The sequence below is a fragment of the Channa argus genome, chromosome 6 (assembly GCF_033026475.1).
Source record: "Channa argus isolate prfri chromosome 6, Channa argus male v1.0, whole genome shotgun sequence".
In the NCBI taxonomy this organism is placed as follows: Eukaryota; Metazoa; Chordata; class Actinopteri; order Anabantiformes; family Channidae; genus Channa; species Channa argus.
The window spans coordinates 16,498,440-16,517,916 of NC_090202.1; the positions used below are offsets into that span (position 1 = coordinate 16,498,440).

The following is a 19,477-nucleotide window of genomic DNA, read 5'->3' on the forward strand; positions in this document are numbered from 1 at the left end:
TGTAACCTTGTCTAGCAATTTTACTTTCCTTTCCTTTTTTAAAACCCACAGTACTCCATGATTTAGTTACCTAAATCGCAGCAATAAAAGAAAAATTTATACGGTAATTAAGAAAACCTAAAAATCAATTATGGAAACCAACATTTATCTATAAAAGGCAGCACCGACTAAAAGCCTTTACTTAATTTGTTCAGATCGAGTGTCTTCCGAGATTCTGCTGACCTTTTTGTATAAGGGCAAAACTGAACATATTTAAGAACTCTTCTGAAAAACTCTCCCTGTCCTTTTGGAGACCATCTTACCATGGCCTGAGTCCCTCCTAATGGATTGAAACACCTGAAAAACACAGTAGTTTGAAATTAGAAGCTTAATAGAAATAAGGTCTGCTATTACTCATAAAGTGGGGCTGGGTGATATGAACAAAATCATATCAAAATATTTTTAACTGAATACCACAGTATTAATGTGAAAATGTTGTAGGGATGACTACTGGTGCTTTAATATTTATTTTATAGAATTTTGATGAACTAAACTGAGTACATATATTGGACATAATACGCAAAACACTTTTTACCTACCAAAAAATAACAAAAAATTCAATGTACTGCAAGTTACTGGCCAGTTAGAGCACAGCAAGAGAAACACATTTGCTTCCAGTTTATTAAATTGTTAGCTAACATCACTCGTCAGTTGTATTTTGTTTGATTAAAAACACATCATCTGAACTCCTAATGATTAAAAAGTCCTCTAGGTGTTGTCATCTGGAGGGTTTTTCCAGCTGGAAGCAGAGGAACATTTTAATATAGGGAAGTCAGTGGGAAGTTTAAAAGCATTAATTTACATTTGCACCCGAACGTAAAGCCAAAGAAAGCAAGACAAAACTTTATATGTTATTCAGTGTACCAAAAAGCATTGTTGCTATAACTAAATGTTCTCATATATCTATGAATTTGAGGCTTTGTCTTTTAAGACTTTTGCAGGAACTAGGACTATGACACAGACTGCAGGTGCCTCACGAAGAATACATTTAGATGTAAATATTGTGGGGCCATTGTTACAGAATATTGTTAATCACAACAACAACTTACCGTCTATGCAGCAGCGCACCCTGCAGTCACAGGTTGTCTGGATATGGTCCAGCACCAGTTTTAGAGGGGGACAATTTTAAGACAGAAACAGATTCACGTAGGCAGGGTGCCACAGAAAGCCACCAGCCAGATTGAGAAGGTGGTACAATAGGTCTTTCATTAACAATTTCATTTAATTAAAAATTAATATTAATAAATAGTTGTTATTTAGAATTATATTTTTATAACTAAAGTAAAAAATGCTTAACTGCAGATTACACAATCTTTACCTTCAGCGAGAGTGGACTGGCACCACAACACTTACCTAAATTCACCGGGTTGGTTTACAGTGGTAAGAAATAAATCTGTGGGACAGTTTGAGACAGCAGGGAAGTTTAGGGGAAAGGACGCTCCGAAAACACAGGAGCTTGTGTCTGTATACAACTCCCACAATAATAATGATGCTTTCAATATCTGACACCCATATTTTTGAAGTACAGCAGGCGTAACACATGAATATTCAATCTGGCTGCCTGATAGTGTTCTACTCCACTGCAAAGTCTCTTCAGGTCAGATGTATTGGATCTCTAGGGATTGTAACTCTGTTTAGAGTTAGCAAAACATAAAATACGGTACAACTGCATTGGATTTTCCCACATATATGATGAAATACGTGTGATTTGTTAAAATAGTATAATTTAAATTAAAAATAGACAAAATATGAGCCTCCAAAATATCATTATTTGTCCATTTTTTTAATTCTTGCTCCCAAACTCTACTTCACATGAACCAGAAACCCACTTTTATCTTCAGTCTCTATGAGGCAAAGTCATCAGCAAGTCAAAACCTGCGCGCAGCGCAGTTTGATTCTCTCGTCAGTGTGTGCACACTGCAAATATACATAACATATACTTACAGTATATTTATCTCATGTATAAAGTTCACTAAAAGTCTCTCTGGAGATCAAAACATGTTCTAAAAAAACATACAGTAGAACTTCTTTTTTTTAAACAGAACTACACCAGTACATATTTTTAACCAAGACACACTTGAAGAAGAGCATTTGCTGAGTTTGATCAGTGGTGATTTCCAGGAGGTGTGTGAGATTTTTATCGTTATGTTAACCAAGGCTTTTAGTTACTATTGTGGTGTAAGAGTGGCACCGACGTCTTGCTGGCTTTGTGACAGCAAGGCAAATGCCAATTAATACAGTCAGAGAAGCACACAATTCATTAGTTATCAGTAACAAAATGGTGGCATCAGGAACTTTCGGGTCACCTTGGTTCCACAGCTGTGCAGCAATAGCAATCATACAATCATTTGTGTAACGCAGATAACTGTGTGAGTGCACACTATAAAAGAAAAAACAAACATCACACGGGTGCTAATCTGTGCTAGATTGTAACTTAAATTCAAGTTAGAATGGTTGGTAATAATGAGAAATGAGGATGGTAAAAATTCAATTCAATTCAGGTCTGTGGTGACTATAATTCTTTCACTCAGACGTGAAGAACAAAACAAACCAACGTAATCAAGCTTTTACAATGTTTCCTTCTAACAGCTGAGAATGTTTGTATTTTTAAGACAAAAACAATGAAATTCAAGCATTTGAAAAAGAAAATCCATTTCACCATACACCTTGAAACTCCTTAAAGCATTAAAGCATCAATCACATCTTATATATATGTTTCTGTACCATCATACACAGTCACTTTAATTGTTGTTAGACCCCTTGGCTTTTTGCAAACTTGTGTGTTGTAAATTTAAGTTTAAGATACTCTTACGCTCTGTCACACTGAAAGAAAAGTGTATAGGTTTAAGTTGGGGACAGAGTCGTCCTGGGTCAGGCAGAAAGGTGAAAGGTTGGCCTAGTTTCAGATCTTTTTGCATAAGGAGACTTTTTTTGAGGACCTCTCTGTTTTTGGCTGCATTCCTCCTTCCTTCCATTCTGAGCAGTCAGGAGTGCTACTGAGATGGTCGTCCTTCCCACAGGTTCTTCCATCTCTGCATAGAATTTCTGAAGCTCTGTTAGAGTCACTCTTGGATTCTTTGTTACCACAATGGTCAAGGCCCTGTATTTTCTTTGCCTACAGAAAGATGCTTGTACTTCATGGCTTGGTATTTGTCCTGACATGCAGTTAAATTTGCAGGACTTTATAACACACAGGTCGGGTCTTCCCTAAACCAATCCAATCAATACAGTTTACCAGAGATGGGCACGTGGTCACACAAAATACTTGATGCACTTCACTATAATTTGGAGTGCCATAGTAAAGGGAGTAAAAAGTTTTGTAACTAAGATATTTCAGTTTTGATATTTAATAAATTCACAGGAATTACTAGAAATACATTTTCATTCTGTCATTGTTGGTTATTCAGTGTAGACTGATGAGCAAAATTGTACTGTATGAATTTAAAGTCAGTGTGCAAAAAGTGAAGGGAAAGCCACTGTACATGAAGATAACTTCACAAGAATATTTTAGTATCAACAGGATTGTGAAAAGTGATTTCCATAAAACTGAAACCCTTTCCAACCACTCACATTCAGGTATTGAGGTTTCATTACACAGTGCCTTTGTAAAATATTATATACACACTAACACACATACAACAGGGGCCCAATTTTGAAGCTGTTCTGCTGTTTTCAGTAAGTCAGTCAGTAAATTTCACTCTCTCCTGCCATGCCCTGAAATATATAAACAGCATATGAGTTTGGAGTTGCGCTGTTTGAGATGTATTTTGATGCATTTACATTTCATCATTGCAATAAGAATTTTAATTTGGGCAAAAGTATTTTACTTATAAACCAGTAGGATTAAAATCAAAGTTTTTTGATTGAGTTTGGAAGTTGTACTTAACCTGAGTGAGTGTTAAAATAACCAGAACACAATGTGAACTTTCGCAGCCTGCATTTATCTCCAAACTAAACTGCTGCCATTTCTCTACGTCATTCTTTACCTGAAAAGGTCTTAAAGTGCTTCATTTTCTATTCTTTTTACAAAAGGAAGTTTTTATTGTCTTGGATGTGCTATCATCGCTTCAGGCGGTCGGCTGTAACATATAACCTACGTGATAACTATTTAATTTAAAACAATAAGATCATCGGGGAAGGTACATTTCTACTTCTTTCATTTGGTTCATTTCAGTAGCGTAAAGTTAATTGTCATGCTTTCGTTGCACCCAAGGCAGACACTTAAAATGGGGAAGTGGGGTGCATAGATTTGGGGTTAAAAGGGGTGTCTTTATAAAGGAATGATTTGACATTTGGAACAATGTGCTTATTTGCTTTCTTGCTGAAAGTTGCCGGAGATCAACGATGGCACTGTCATATCTGCATGCTAAATATGAAAATGAAATCTGAAGGGGAAACAATTTAACAAACAATCTTCTATTCATTATGCTAAGCTAAGCTGAACAGTTGCTGATCAGTAGAGCTAGTAGATTTTAGCTTTGCATCAGGGCTGGAAATAGGCAAACAGCTTGTGACGCTAACTAACTGGCTGCAAGCTGTATTATAAGCTGATTATATTTAGTGTACAAGCACAATAGTTGTACAACATGTAACTTTCAGCAACAAAGTAAATGAAGGCATAAATGTCAAACTGTTACTTTTTAGTAAAGATCGGCCAAGCCACTGATGTGGCGGAGGGCAGATGAAGAATTCATCTCCAAAATGTCATATGTCCACTTACAAGTTAATCATTTAATCTCATAAATTTTTTCAACCATAGTTTTAATCTACTTTATTAATCGATTAAGCAATGGTTTCAGCAATGTTTCATTCTGTAACATTCTTTTGTTTAATTTTTCAACTTTTGGATACTTCATTTTGGAGCAAAACCTTCGATTGTAAACCATACTCTGGTAGGGCTAATGCAAGGCGGCATCCAAATGCATTAGCGTAAAAAAAAAAAAAAATAAAGGCAAACTGGATTTAGGAGCCAGAACAGGAAAAGATTAAGAAACATACAAAGAAGGAATGGTAAAAATGTCACACTTTACAGAACATTTGTGTGCGCACGCAAGCATGTGCACACCATCACATACGCACATTCTCACACACTCGTGCGCGAATATAGTCGCGCAAATGCAGATTCATACTTGCACACTGGACATGTCACAGACATATCTGGCATGCACTTTGAGAAGAAAACACTTTTGTTAGAAATTCTTTTACTTGTCTAGAGCTCTTATAATTTCCTAATGTACATAAATTAACAATAAATATAGGTAATGTTTATATATTTTGAAATATATATATTAAATAATGAAATATTCTTATATATTTCAAATATATTCATAGAATTCCTTCTAATTTAAATGTTTTTAAAGAGATATATTCACAGTTTAGTAATAAAACATATAAGAACACAATTCTCCATACTGGTCTGGCTGCAGCATCCCTTTTGCGTAACTTTCATTAACACATTGGGATCAAAGTTTAGCCTTTTTGTCCTGGATAATACATTCTAGTTCATTATAAGAATGAAGAATAATGCCATGTGGGGCAACTGCTCATGTAAATTGTGTATTGTGTAAAAATACTGGCTTAGCTCTTCGCAATTTAAGATTCTATTTAATACAGCAGTCTGACAAGGAACCAGCCCTGACAGAAACCATATAGGCCAGGGTCACACAAGGAAAAGAGCTTGCAGCTACAATACTTCTTTTCCTTTTTTGGTTGTGGGATAGTACTGCACCCTAATCGCAGGATGGCTTATAAAGGGACACTGCAGCGAGTACCTCTAGGGGACGATTGGTTTGGAACAGTCGAGAGAGCGTAGAAAACCATTGAGACTCGAGAGGACACCCCCCAACTTTACATCAACTTGATCTCTCCTCTCTTTCTGTTCTTCTTTTTTTGATACACGTAGACTGAAACTGGACCACATTAACACTGACTGAGGGGAGCTAGGTTGTCTAAATGCATGCAGTAGTTTCCTTTCTCTCTGCCCCTCTCCTTTTTGACATGGCTTACAGTAGGATGCACTTGGAAACAAAGAGAGCAGAAGGAAACAGGTATCCCACAGGTTTAGAGACCTCCCCACAATACCTCAGTGATGTTGGGGAAAACTCAGTTTCTGTGTGTGTGTGATAGATCCACTTTCTGTCAATGATTTCCTCCTGTGGCCTGGAGATGACTGTTTCTCTCTTGTCTCTGTCAGACCAGCTCACTGTTGGTAGTGGCTTCCCCTGTGTCCTCTCTCTATCTTGCCTCTGCCTGCATCCTGGTGCACAAACACAACAGGTCCTTTTATTGCACAGCATGCCCTTATGGCCTTGTGGTGTTGTGTCAGTGATAGCGACTTCTCTTTTCCTCAGCCTCTGAGCTGTAGTCCCTTAAACCAATGCCTCGCTGGAGGTTCAATAAAGAGTCTTTCATCTAAAGAAGAGAAACACAAGGAAAAACAGCATGTTAATTGTTACACGAAGTTACATTAATGGAACATTTAACGCCCTGATGCTTTCACATAGATGTTGCAGACCTGCAGCTGTAAACGAGAGCACTCCTCCGTGAAGGCAATGTGGTGCAGTTATTTAAAGGCTTCCCTACGGGACAGGTAATATTCAATCATTGGCTACCTTTCAAAATGTAGTAGGATTTCTAAAATTTGGCTCAGTTGTGGAATCATATACTGTAGGCCTTAGATCATGCAGAATGAATAAATTGGTACATTTTTTAAGATTTTAATGGCTTTACATTACTAGACACATTGCTAATCAATGCGCAGATACAACTACACACTCTTATTTGTGGCAGTATTTTGTTGTTGGTTTAATTTGTTTGAAGCTTAACAGAACAAACGTAGACGAGGTTTTGCCACACAGTTGTAAATGAAGCTACAGTAGATTTTGATTGCAGGAACATAAAGACATCATAAATACAGAAATCTCAGCTTCTTTCTGAATTTACTACTTTGCAATGAAATTCCAAACATTACACAGGATTAGCTGCTGCACAACAAACAGGTGATATTTAACCTATTCACTCTAAAAGGCACATGAGGCATTTATTTAATGTAACCACAAGAAAGTGCACTTTGCAGAAGAGGCATGATTGTGTTTTCTCTGATATTACTGGTACTGCTATTAAGTTTGTACATAATTTGATTTGACCTGCCGTGTTTCCAGTAAAGTTTAAGCTTTCACAAGTGCCTTACTAGCTTTAATGTGCTTGATTGTTAAAATATTGTGAAATACTCTGTAGTGCTAACATAATTTGCTTCACAGACCAGGATACACATTAGTGTGTGTTTTGATACTGTCCAGATGGCAACACATAAATATCCGGAAGGCATCATTCCTCTACTTATTATAGTGTGGAGTGAAAGGGTTATTTATCCATCTTCAGAGAGGTCTGACTGTGGCTGACCTTAGTTACATCAGGATAATATGTAGTGTCTTTCCATAACATAACACAGAAGCATGTTGGGAACACCACAAAGGCAATGGTTTTTAAAAGCTCTGTTTGTGTCTGTGTACCTGGTCTAGCAGCACCACAGATGACTTGATAATTTCTTTCCACTTCTGCAGCTCGGCTTCATGATAACGCTGCTGTGCCTCCAGGAGCTGGGCCCACTCCATCTGTGTCTGGGGCAGTTTACTATGAAACACACACAAACATGGACATTAGCAACATCAGGGTGCAGACAATAAAGAAAGACTTTCTTTTTGGAAGGCCAGTAAACAGTTTGGTTAACTGTTATCCCAGAGCTAACCGGTAATTTAGAAGCTTAATTCTTTCTAGTCACATTTGGTGTGTGTATATGTAACAAGTGTGTGCACTGCATTGAATTGCATTAAATGGCATAATGTTATACCTGATTGGTGTACGTATATATTCCTTTTGGGCAAACATTGAAATAACTAGAGCGTAACTTTTGTTCTTACTTAAATTCTTCATAAGCCCATTTACCATGTTGAATCTTTACAACACAGCAGTTTTGTATAAATAATTGAGAACTTTGTATAGAATGTGCAACGGAGCTTGTTGTGTTTGTGTACCTTTCAGGAACTCGCAGTCCTTGCCAAGTTGTTAAGGACTGTGCAGAGTACTCCAGCATCCACAGCTTGTAGAACAGCATCATGTTGAGGAACACCAACAGGACCAGACTTAAGGACAACAAGATAGAAATAAAGAGAGAGTCAACATATATGTAAATAGAAATTTCTGTCAAACTGTGAAGAAAATTCTTAGTAGATGCATCTGGTTATGCATGCTAATCAGATAATATTTATACCTTAGACAGATCCTATGGATGGCATTGAAAGAAGAGAAAAGAGAGTTTACATTCAACAGAACATTGAAATAAAATGAACAAAGGCTTAACTGTAAGACAAAATGAAGACAAAAACACAACAGAGTTTGGGTAATTAGATGAAATCATGCAAAAAATAAAGACATTTTTATCGTGTTACATGACATGAAAGTGTATCTGAAACCTATGGTCAGACATTCATTACTATAGGCTACATACACAAAGCTGATGATGAGCAGAAGTTTGGAGACGCTGTACAGTGCGAAACCTCCGGGCAGGTGATGGTGTTCTGGACTCTGGTGTCTGGTTTGTGTGGAGCCTGCCACTTGTTTGATCCTCTGAATTACTTCCTCATCAGTTGGTGTGGTAACGGGGCTGAGCGCCTCGTCCAGGTGCTGGCTGCGCATGTGAGGAAGCGGCCTCTTCTTCCGCCTCACTGTGGAGTTCTTCACCACCTTCGCCTTTGGGGACAGCCGGTGGGACTCGACCAGCATCTCCTCCAGCTTGGATAACTCCAACTCTGAGAGTGAAGAAGATAACTTTTACACATGCAATGTCTCTACTACTGTAGATTCCCTTTAAGATTTCTAGATTTCAAAGTCTTCATGAAGCACTCTTTAATTAATCCCCACCATTTCCCCCTTTTTTGTCTGTAATAATGACCAGACATTTTAACTACAGTTTCTGCGTAAGTGTAATGCTGCTGTTTCCTTTTGTAAAAATTTCTGCTCAACAACACCAAAGGGTTGTTGTTGTTGGGACACGAAGTTTGTGATTACATGGCTGATGAGATGTATTATAATTTACCGAGATGCCGGAAATTCTCTTCAAGCCCACTCCAGAAATTTTTCTCAATGAAGCCCTTTACCAGCCCCCATGGCTGCTTCCTGTAGCGCAGCTCTGTTGATACCCTGAGAGACAGACAGAAATACACCCTTAAGACATAAAAGCTGGAATGGTAAAGCATTTAACAAAGAGAGCATTTAAAAGCAAAAGTTGTTAAAAATCTGATCATGTCTTTCTCACCGTAAACGGCACTTGTTCTTGGCAACCCTGGTGAGCATGTAGCGGTTGAGGGTGTAGAAGTAATCGTGGTAGGGCACGTCATGTGTGATGACTTCAGCGTCAATGATGTAACACTCACTCTCCTGACTGGCTTTGTACAAAGTCTAAGGAATGTGGGAAAATGTAGCAGATATTTAGATCAAATTTTAAAAGGTATAAATAACAAGAAATGTTTCTTATAACCTGAAGTGTACCTGTGTCTCTGTGACTGTGGCGGTTTTGGGGGCCAGGGGATTGGACAGAGAGATTGTATACATAATTTCTCTAGTTTGGTTTCCAGCCTCCTCTTTCTTCCATGGGTGGTAGACCACATCTAAACAACAAAATAATCAGAGGAACACATGTATTACTGATTTAACAGGGGAGCACGGTTATGGTTTTGGCTTGAACCATCTCAGAAAAGTCAGAGCTCGGCTGTGGAAGCACCAGAAAGCAGACCTGAAAATCGCCTCTGTTCCATGAAGTCACTCATGAATTGCGACTCTGTGAAGAGGATGTCATAAAGCTTGTCCACACTGAACCTGTAGACCTCATTGATGTGCTGCCTGCCATTCAGATCATCATGGAAGGCCTGTACTTCACCTGCACAGGACAACAAATGAAATCAGTTTGTTTTTTTAAATGTTGTCACTACAGTACTACAGTACACATTCTGATTAGGAATTGTAAAATCAATAAAAGTGATTATGTGGCTTTGCCTTCGTCATGTGTCTCAGAGGAGTCACTGAGCTCAGTGGGGATGTCCTCATTGTCATTGAAGTCAAGTGAGGGTGAGGGCACAGGACCACCAGGCCCGCTGGTATCGTTGTTCTTTTCTTCCACTACCAGTGGCACAGCAAGCAGCTCGCCATCCGGTAAGCAGTCTGCATACTCCTCTGCTGGGAGGTCAAACTAGGGAAGAGAAGAATACTACCTCAATAATATTTCATGGTTAATGGCGTCATTTTGTTCAGTTTGATATTTGCTTTATGCTGTCTACTTATAAGTTTTCAGTGTGGCATGTGACTTACTGTGATAGGTGTGTCTGCGTTGCCTGGGATGGGTATGGTGCTGTTAGGGATGACCTTCTTATGTAGCAGAAGAGGGCTACCTTCAGGTTTGGCCTCAGTGCTGCTCTTAGACAAGTTATCATTGTTGATCTCGTTCTCTTCATTGGGAATTTCTTCGCTGAACCTGAAGGTATCAGAGAACAATGAGAAGACCGGAAAATGTTCTCATCTCTACTCCCCCATCTGTTATCCTGCTTTGAAACTCTTGTAAAACCAGTGTCAAATAGTGTTTGCAGACTTTATATGGTGTCATTTGGCTTACTTAGGCGTAAGACGGTTAGCATATGAGTATCTGTGCAGCTAACAGAAATTAAGCATAGGCAGGCGGGATTTCATTAACATTTTGGAAAGTGAAAATAAACCATGTAAATACTTTTCAAACATGAAGGAAAAAAGAAAATGGTGGAGAAACAGAGCAGGATAAGGATCTGTTATGCGTTCTAACAGTACAGTATTTGCCGTACTGCAACTTACTACTGCTAGGCAGTAAACCAATATGTTTAAATGAAATGGTAGAAATTACAATGTAAACTGGCAGCAAGATTTGTGACTCTGTATCCAAATGGAAAGGGTGGGTCCGACTGTATGTGACTGGGCATGTGAATATTGTTTGTTACAGCTCATATTGGGCTCTTTAATTATTTTGCAATTTGGGTAAATTAGTAATCAACTGAAAAAGGATAATATGATTATCTCCATGTGATTATGAGGCTGCAGCACCATAATCACACTCACCCCATGGTGTTGAAGTCATCATCAGGGGGAACATAGTCCTCATCATCACTGGTAAGGCCAAGCTCGTTGCCATAGCACTGATGAACAAAGTGCCACAGTTCTTTGGGGCACAGGGGCTGAAAAGGCATCAACCAATCAAAGTAAACCAAGAAGAAAAGAGGAGAAGAAAAATCTTTGACACAGATGTACAACATTTCTTTATTTCACATGAGTATTAAAATAATACACTCATGCTGTATATTAACCCGGCTTACCTTGTCCAGCAGCGCATTCTGCCACAGTCTGAACATCATCATGTACGTCCTGTCCCTGGCTCCAAATGAGGTAAAAAAGTGCTGTGAAGAATGAAAAGCAATCATGTATAAAATAACTGTGGAAAGTAAATGCCCATTTTAAAGGTGCATATTCTAATTTGTAGTGATCTATTTGGCAGAGATGGTGGGTATTAATATTTTGCCAACCATTCCCCAGTTGCCAATTTGTGGCACGAACATGTGCCCCTGTTGGTGATGAAGATTAAATGATTTTCCTATGACCAGCCAGACTTTTATACCCAAAGAAAGCCCTGGTGTCTCAATTGGCGATGATGACTAGATTTAAAAAATTCTCTGTTCAGTCCTCCATGTTACTACCCTATACATGTTTCTAACAGAGAAAATGCTTCTATTTAGCATTTCTCTATTATTTACCTTTTCAGTGTCTGTGCAGACCTGGATTGCATTAGGGATGAGGCGAGCTGTCTTCTCTTTCGTCATCGAACAGATGTCCTTTAGCCGCACTGTTAGCTAAATGCAAACATACACAAGTGCACCCATATATACACACATTATAGTCGCCCAATTTTGCCAATACGCAAAAAATATAGGAATGCACAGTGATCCCAACAGCTAACAATCATACCAATGTTTCCCAGCGAAAGATGTTGCTATAGAAACAGATCCAGTTCTCAGAGAGGTAGAGTCGTCCTTGCAGGAGGATGTCCCGTTGAAGAGCACACGAGTAGTCTGAAACACAAAGACCTCATAAAATCTGAGGGAAAACAGGCATACAAGCTATAATGCAAATGACATGGTAGAGAAATAGTATCATCAACATGGAAAAATAGTAAATAATGTGTAAAGAGTAAAAAATTGCTACTATCTAATACAATTCATTTATCAGTTCTGTATTATTGCACTCATTTGATGTCACCAAGGTCTCTGCATGGCATTTTACAGTGTTTCTTATTTATTAGCTGTGAACTCATCATCACCAAATCACAAGTCAGTCAGTGTCACACTGTGAACTTAGTTTAACCCTAGAGGTTTTGGTTTTAAGGCACTTTAGACAAGGACTGTATTCAATTGAGACATGGAAAAAGTGTACAAACAGCAGTTCAACTAAACTGGAAATATAATGTTTGGATTTATCATGTCACTATTTTTGACATTTGTCTGTGTCTCCACTTTGTTCTGTAAGAATTAACCATTTTCTAATTACAAACTACTTATCTGCATACTGACAGCACTCAAATGGCCACAGTGGGTCTGTGGAGAGCACTCACCCACAATGAGTCTCTCTGTGTCAGGGAGCTGCTTGAAGAGTTTCCTAAAGTCCTCATTGCGCTGCTTGTATGTAGGGCTCAGCACCTGCAATTACAAGCAGGGTCAGAAACAAAACTACACACAGACACACACAGACACGTATTCTTCCAAAACTTATGCTTTTCGTAATCTCTCACTCATGTTTTTACAAGTATTGTGTCTGTCACACACCCTGGGTTAATTATTTAAAGAGCATTTAAGATAACCTTGTTAAAACCACCCACAGATTTGATCAGGGTGCCTGGTTTACTCATATCATAACATCATCTCATCTCATGGCTTTCATTATGTGGGTGATTTTGACAAGCACTGGAAATGGAAATATAGTGAATGGCAAGCCGAGGTATGCGGTCTGAGGTATCTATAGCCATTAATGATACCTAATAGAAGAGTGATTATAAGTGAAATAAAAAAAATAAGAAAAAGAAAAAATTTAGCTGCAGATCATTCAGTACACATGCTGCTGTGAGAGCATTTGCAATATGAGTCACATTCTCACTTTAGTATGATAGAGCAGCACGTTTCTGACAATGAGGCTTTTGTTTAGTGACAAGGAAAATGACAAGCGATGAGTTCTCAAGTTTAAACAAAACTGTACACAGTGTTTAGATTCATTCAGTTTAATGAAAGCTTTTCAGCACGGCACTAGGAGGAATAACCTATTTAATATGATCACATGCTCCTTTCTTTGGCTTCAGCAGACATGATTATTTACACAGTGAGCCTGTGATGTGTAGAAGTGAGGGCTCTCACTGTCTGTGCCAGATGCTTTCCTTCAACAGGAAAGCTTCAGGAAATGATAGCTGCCAATTCAGTAACAAGGGTGATACTGAAAAAAAAGAAAAATACAGTCTTCTGGATGAGAACTGGTGGGAAAAGAACACCTTGTTTTGTATTACAAACACTCACGTTGACCCTGTTTGGTAGTTTTTCCTGTTGAATGTATGGTGATGAGAAAAACTGACCTGAAATCATGTGAGTGACATTTTGGAAAGGTTTTACATTTAGCTTGAAAGGGATTTTAATTGGCTTAGCTGCTCAAACTACTTTGGTGCTTCTTTTTTTAAACTATGGTCTGTGTCCTGAAACAACCAAAAACCCCTACTTTGTTTACAGATGAAGTTATTCCGCACACTAACGCATTGATCTGGCAAACAACAGGCCTCTATATGCTCTGGGAAAATATTTAAATTGGTATGACTCATAACCAAACTAGGTTTTTGTAGTAGTGATAATTTACCGCAGCAATTTGCTTCCAGTAACATACAGTGAAGACAAAACTGTTACAAAGCAAACTTGCTAAATCTGTCCAAACCACAAAATTTTCTACCTTCCCCACATTGTTTTGCTCACTCTCCTTTCTTTTTGCGTCTTGGTTTTGAGTTTACAAATAGACTAGAACTCACAGCAGGAATCTCCTCAGTATCCCACTCAGGGTCTTGAAGGTCTGAGGCAGCCCAGCCCCATTGCCAACCCCACTCCCCTCTAGCTGGACCATGCAGAATCCACCCTGCCAATGCCTCATCCAGCTCCAGCAAAGCCTGCCAGTCTGACATAGTACAATCGTCTTCCAATTCCATCTTTGCGGTGCCAGATCCTTTTTGGCACTCGGATGGGAGAAAAGTTTCCACAGTGAGCTCCAGTGAACTCCCCTGAAGTTGGAGGACTTATCACATGCAGTAGGTTTAAAAAATGCGGGCAGACAGGACTAGTGAGTCCAGTTTGGAAGCTGCAGTATCCACCCTCTGTTTGGGTGCTGCTCCCTTTCAGTGTTAAGAGGTGGACTCAGCACCGTCCTGCCACATGATCCTTGTCTCGCTCTTTCGTTCCCTGGCTCTCCCTCTCTTCCTTTCACACATAGGGAGAGGAGTTACGGCTGTTGCCCTCTAGTAACCCCAGCGAACAAGTCCTTTATTATCATGCCAGTAGCTTTTCCTTTTTTTCCCCCGCTTACTCCTCCTAGTAGTTTGTGAGCTGAGTGTCTGTGTGCTTTTCAGGTCTGAGTGCCTTGTAATTACCCCCTTTTTTATGACCAGCAAAGAATAAAGTTGAAGTTTATTTTGTGCAGAGGCAAATTAATACAAACAGATTTAGCTAAGAAAGAGAACATAAGATGAAGAAAGGAAACAGGACTGAACAGAAGAGAGAAATGAATGCCTCCACTTGATTAAAGTTATGTGTTGAGTTCCTCTTGATGTCGAACCGAGTGATTGAGTTACACAGAACAGATGTGAGCATAACCTCCAGTTACCTCTGCCTGCAAAACAACACTATCAATCTTCACAGGGTTTCCACCTGGTCTCAGGCCAGAGCTTAAATAATGTCAATATTTAATTGGTTTTTCAAAATCAGTCAATTAATGTTAGAGCTGATTGTACACCAAAGGTGTCAATTCATAATGATTCAAAGGCATGCTCTCTCTCTCTGCCCTGGTATTGGGGTCAATTATGTTGTCGTGATAGTTGCAGGCAAAAAAGATGCATGGCTTGCAGCTCCTATTTTAGTTTAGCTAAAATATTTCAAAAGTTAAGAAGATGGGCATGGTTATTCAAGAATTGCATTTTAATGACTTCTGTGGGATGAATCCAAACATTTAGCTCATGTTTGTACACTGGAATTCAGTCATGACTTCCACCTTTCCATTCCTCCCTTTAATCATACACTGAGGAGACAATCTGTAGTAGGCAAAAACTGATAACCCTGGAAAACAGTCTTCTGTTGCCGGCTTCTTGAACAACAGACCCTTCACATGCTGTTACAAGAAGGCCTTCACACACATTGAAAATCATGTGGATTAAACTCAGTAGATCTGCGATTCGCTTGCTGAAAAAAAAAAAAAGCCACCAGAACAACAGATTACACTTCAGAGTAATCGTTTATTTCCTGCTCATTCAATTTATTTTCTCCTATAAATCAAGCAAAGACAGAGGCCACTGTGACTGATTCTGGACCCAGTGTTCAGGTGACGGTATCAGATTTGGGTTGAGGTAGTTTTATGTATTTAGTTATGTATTAACTTGCTGGACAAACAGTAAAGGATGGGACAGAGAGGTACAGTAAACTAGGGTGGGGTTAAGTGTGTTTAAGGGGGGTGAGGGCTGGAGGTCTTTGTTCACACTGTTAACAACGATGTCATCCTTTTACTGTGGCTGTTTTTCATTTGATGGTAAGTCAGGCAAATATGTGGGAATGTGTATTTTGCAGAGAAAAGCAGAATGAAATTCCTGACCTATCTCCACTGCTACATACATCTATGTAGTTCTAAACAAATTAAATTCATTCACTGTGTCACGCACTGTTTGTTAATGTTGTCCCTCTAATTGCCAACTTCCTGTTATGGTTGTCACAGAAGCATTGTGACCAGCTTGTGTACATGCAAAGCAAAAGTCTCTTTCTGAGGGCTGTTGAGGGAAAATGTGTGTATCTCTCACAGGCTCGGGACTCACATTAGGACGGATGGGTTTTTAATCCCAGTGGTTTCAGTGCCATGGGAGGTCATCATTGCTGTGTTGAGGTGAACCCATGTGGACATTACTTTAGGTGTTATCACCTACACATACAGTTAAGGCCCAGTGAGGAGAGAAGTTTCTATTGAAATTGAACTTCTATTTTTATTGTGTATTAGATATTCATGATTTTAATGAACAATGAATGTTTGAAACTTGTACACATAAAACACATAAAATGTTTGAAAAAGGTTTTTTGTTTCTCTCCTCTCCTTTTCTCTCAAGACCAAATTCAGAAGTACATTCTGAAATAATGTAAATACACAAAAACAAAATGTAGGTTTGGTTTGATAAATGTGGTTCACTGTAACAAATTGACTGTAGAATTTACAGTCAATACCTGGCAAAAAAGTTGCCATCAAAATGTGCACTTAATTACTGTAAAAAGAATTACAGTATACATCTGGATATATATAACAGGGTTTTATTTTATTTAAAATTACAGCAAGAAAAACGATAATCAATAGTAATCTAATTTACAACATTATCTTGTATTCTATTAAAATTACAGAAATTGCCGTTAATAGTTCACAAAACAATATGTTGTTGTAAAATGTTTTTACAGGAACTTTTTGCTTTTTACAACACATATTCAGAAGTGTTTAAATGACACCTTAGTGCAAAAGTAATCTAAAATCAACATGGCTTTTATTAAAAGTCAATGGTTTTACATAGCTTTAAGAACCTGAGATGAAAGAGACCTTATCTTTTTCACAGTATATGACTTATGCTCAAAGCCATTAAAGTCCACTTGCCTGAAGAGAAAAGAGACACAAAGATTGAACGTTGTTGTCTTCTTATGCACTTTGAATTGGTTCCAATGAAATATCTGAAAATCCAAAAAATTATATAAAACGAAAGTTAATGAAAAAATTGATCACAGCTATTGTACATGAGAGCAAAATCTGTATGGTTACACAAGACAAACTAATCATTTGCCCCTACAAAATGAAAAGTGGGCTGTCCAAGCTGAAGCAGGAAGTAGCTCTGCAATACAGTGACTCATAGAATGGAAATGTGGACTTCTTAACAGTTAAAGGGATAATGAGTTACTAACCAATAGTGATGTAGTTTTTTTTCTCCCCAAAGTCTGTTTGCATATTTCCAGCCCCAGCTTGGAAATACAACAGCAGCATCAAACACTTGCCCCAACATACCATTTTTAGTACTCCTTACTAAAAAATATTATGGTCAAGGTTTAAATGCCCTTCAGCAGTTGACCTGTTGATGTGGAGATGTTGGGAGCAGAGTTTTACTGTTTATCTCCATTTTAAAATATCTGCCACATGTTTTCTAGCTGGTTCCATTTTAGGGTTGCATTGTAGTATCTTTAATAAATAAATTCAACTTCTTTCTGAGATATAAAACATCTCCCTTTTAAATATATGACTGAGCATCAAGCTGCACTTTAAGGTGCAGTGTGGCAAAAACTGGCCTGAGTCATAACCTGGGAGCTAATGACTGCTTCATCTGCTCAAAGCTAAAAAAGTAACACACACGGAGTTGGTTTGTACTCACCGGTCCACGGAGCGCAGCACAAACAGAACGGTGGAGGAAAGGAGGGGGACGCTGCGGTGGACTCGGATCTCTGGCTGGGGTCTGCAGGTCGGACTGTAGCTGTAGCAGGCTAGATGCTTCTGCTGATGCAGGCTGTCTAATAAACGCAAATGTCCTTCCCTCGGTCACGTCTCTCAACTAAACCTCACAGACTGTATCTAGTTTAAGTGTAGCTAGTTTTAGCTTTAGACAGTAGCTAATAACACTAAAGACACCAAACCTATGCTAATGTCGCTAGCATGCTAACGCACTAATTAGCATTATAACCATCCAAAACTGCATGGAGGTTCGGAGTCATTTACAAACAGCCTTAGTGTAACTAGTGTTTCCCGATGCTGTTACTGATCAACCTGCAGCTTCACTCTGCAGTGTTGCTGGGGTCATAACAGCTTAATTAAAAAACGGGGAAATTACAGTCACTCTTACAAAAAAGACATTTTCCTTCTCAACAAAGAAATGTTGTTCCCCTGCTTCGGTCAGCAAACGCTCTTGTTCCTTGTTCAAATTCAACCGCTGAAATCAACAGTATTCAGCTGTAATGTGCATCATCTACAATCAAGATACAACTTGCCTGTAGTTGTACAGTATGTTACCCATTTTTACCCATGATGCATTGCAACATACAGTTAAACCTTGTAAAATGACAGAACATTAAGTTATTGTAAAATTTTACTGTAGAAATTAAAGCAATTCGTTAGAGGTGTTGTTGCATGTTTATTATCTAATTGTCATTAGATTGTTATTATTGGAAGAAGATGAAATTCTCAGATTTTCACCTGAATTTTCACCAGAATTATACTGGAGTAACTATAGTCAACCTATTAACCTAAAACTTATTAAGAGATCAGAACAAGCAATGTGTGGGTCCATTGTTTAGTCCTGTGAAACCTTCCCCCTCATACTCCATCTGTGGCTTTAAAAAGGGGGCACATAATTAAATGGGCAAACCTTCACATTGTCCCTTACACAAGTAAACAACTGACTTCACCAGCAACAACCAACCAACACACACACAGACATACACACCCTCTAATCTTCTCTGTTAGTTATACTGTTAGGATATGTTTTACTCTATATTATTATACCACACACGCTCTTCGGCAAAAGTTTCATAGTGACAAAAGTAATTTTCTACAACACCAGGGTACTGTTGTATTTAGTAAATGTTAGTCAAACAGCAGTAATAACTACATTTGCTGGGGACTATATTCAGTTGTCCATGAATACAAATGATACTCTAGAGCAGTAACTTCAGTGTTTAATGTGGGATTAAATAAGTTCATGTAAATCAAGGAACAGTACAACAGTGTGGCTCAGAAATGTGAATATTTTCTGAACAACAACAGAGCCTATGTCACAGAGGAATAAGATATATGAAGTTTTGCATACTAAGGCCAGTTTGTTATTAGTTGGGTCTCTTAAAGGGATTTGCTGATGATGTGAATATGAACACAGCAGATGGTCCTGGTATCCTGTACACTTGATGCATAATGTTCTGGTTTCTGGCTGTTTGACATCTGTAAACATGATATTTGCACTCAATAGAGCTCAGATTGAGCAGAGCTCAAATAAGCAACAACTTAAAATTTCTACACTGCTATCCAAACAGGGCAGAAGAGGAGATGTGACTTGCTTACTATAGCTAAGTAAATTAAA

General features: G+C 38.5%; 1 protein-coding gene across 22 annotated transcripts in view; it reads right to left on the reverse strand.

Annotated features, from left to right (window-relative positions):
- Window positions 1-5,731: 5,731 nt before the first annotated feature.
- Window positions 5,732-19,477, reverse strand: part of gramd1bb (GRAM domain containing 1Bb) — a 101,950-nt gene continuing 88,204 nt past the window's right edge. For 21 of the 22 annotated variants that reach the window (XM_067506542.1, XM_067506540.1, XM_067506537.1 and 18 more), the window contains 15 exons: window positions 12,719-12,803; window positions 12,076-12,179; window positions 11,865-11,960; window positions 11,430-11,510; window positions 11,176-11,291; window positions 10,402-10,564; window positions 10,090-10,282; window positions 9,830-9,973; window positions 9,586-9,704; window positions 9,353-9,495; window positions 9,134-9,237; window positions 8,546-8,846; window positions 8,073-8,180; window positions 7,551-7,671; window positions 5,732-6,450 (listed from right to left, as the gene is read on the reverse strand). In XM_067506542.1, the coding sequence (XP_067362643.1) occupies window positions 6,361-6,450; window positions 7,551-7,671; window positions 8,073-8,180; window positions 8,546-8,846; window positions 9,134-9,237; window positions 9,353-9,495; window positions 9,586-9,704; window positions 9,830-9,973; window positions 10,090-10,282; window positions 10,402-10,564; window positions 11,176-11,291; window positions 11,430-11,510; window positions 11,865-11,960; window positions 12,076-12,179; window positions 12,719-12,803 (1,968 nt within the window). In that variant the 3' untranslated portion in view covers window positions 5,732-6,360. Of the gene's footprint in view, window positions 6,451-7,550; window positions 7,672-8,072; window positions 8,181-8,545; window positions 8,847-9,133; window positions 9,238-9,352; window positions 9,496-9,585; window positions 9,705-9,829; window positions 9,974-10,089; window positions 10,283-10,401; window positions 10,565-11,175; window positions 11,292-11,429; window positions 11,511-11,864; window positions 11,961-12,075; window positions 12,180-12,718; window positions 12,804-14,164; window positions 16,935-19,477 lie in introns of those variants that run through there. The other variant, XM_067506555.1, reaches the window with a different exon arrangement.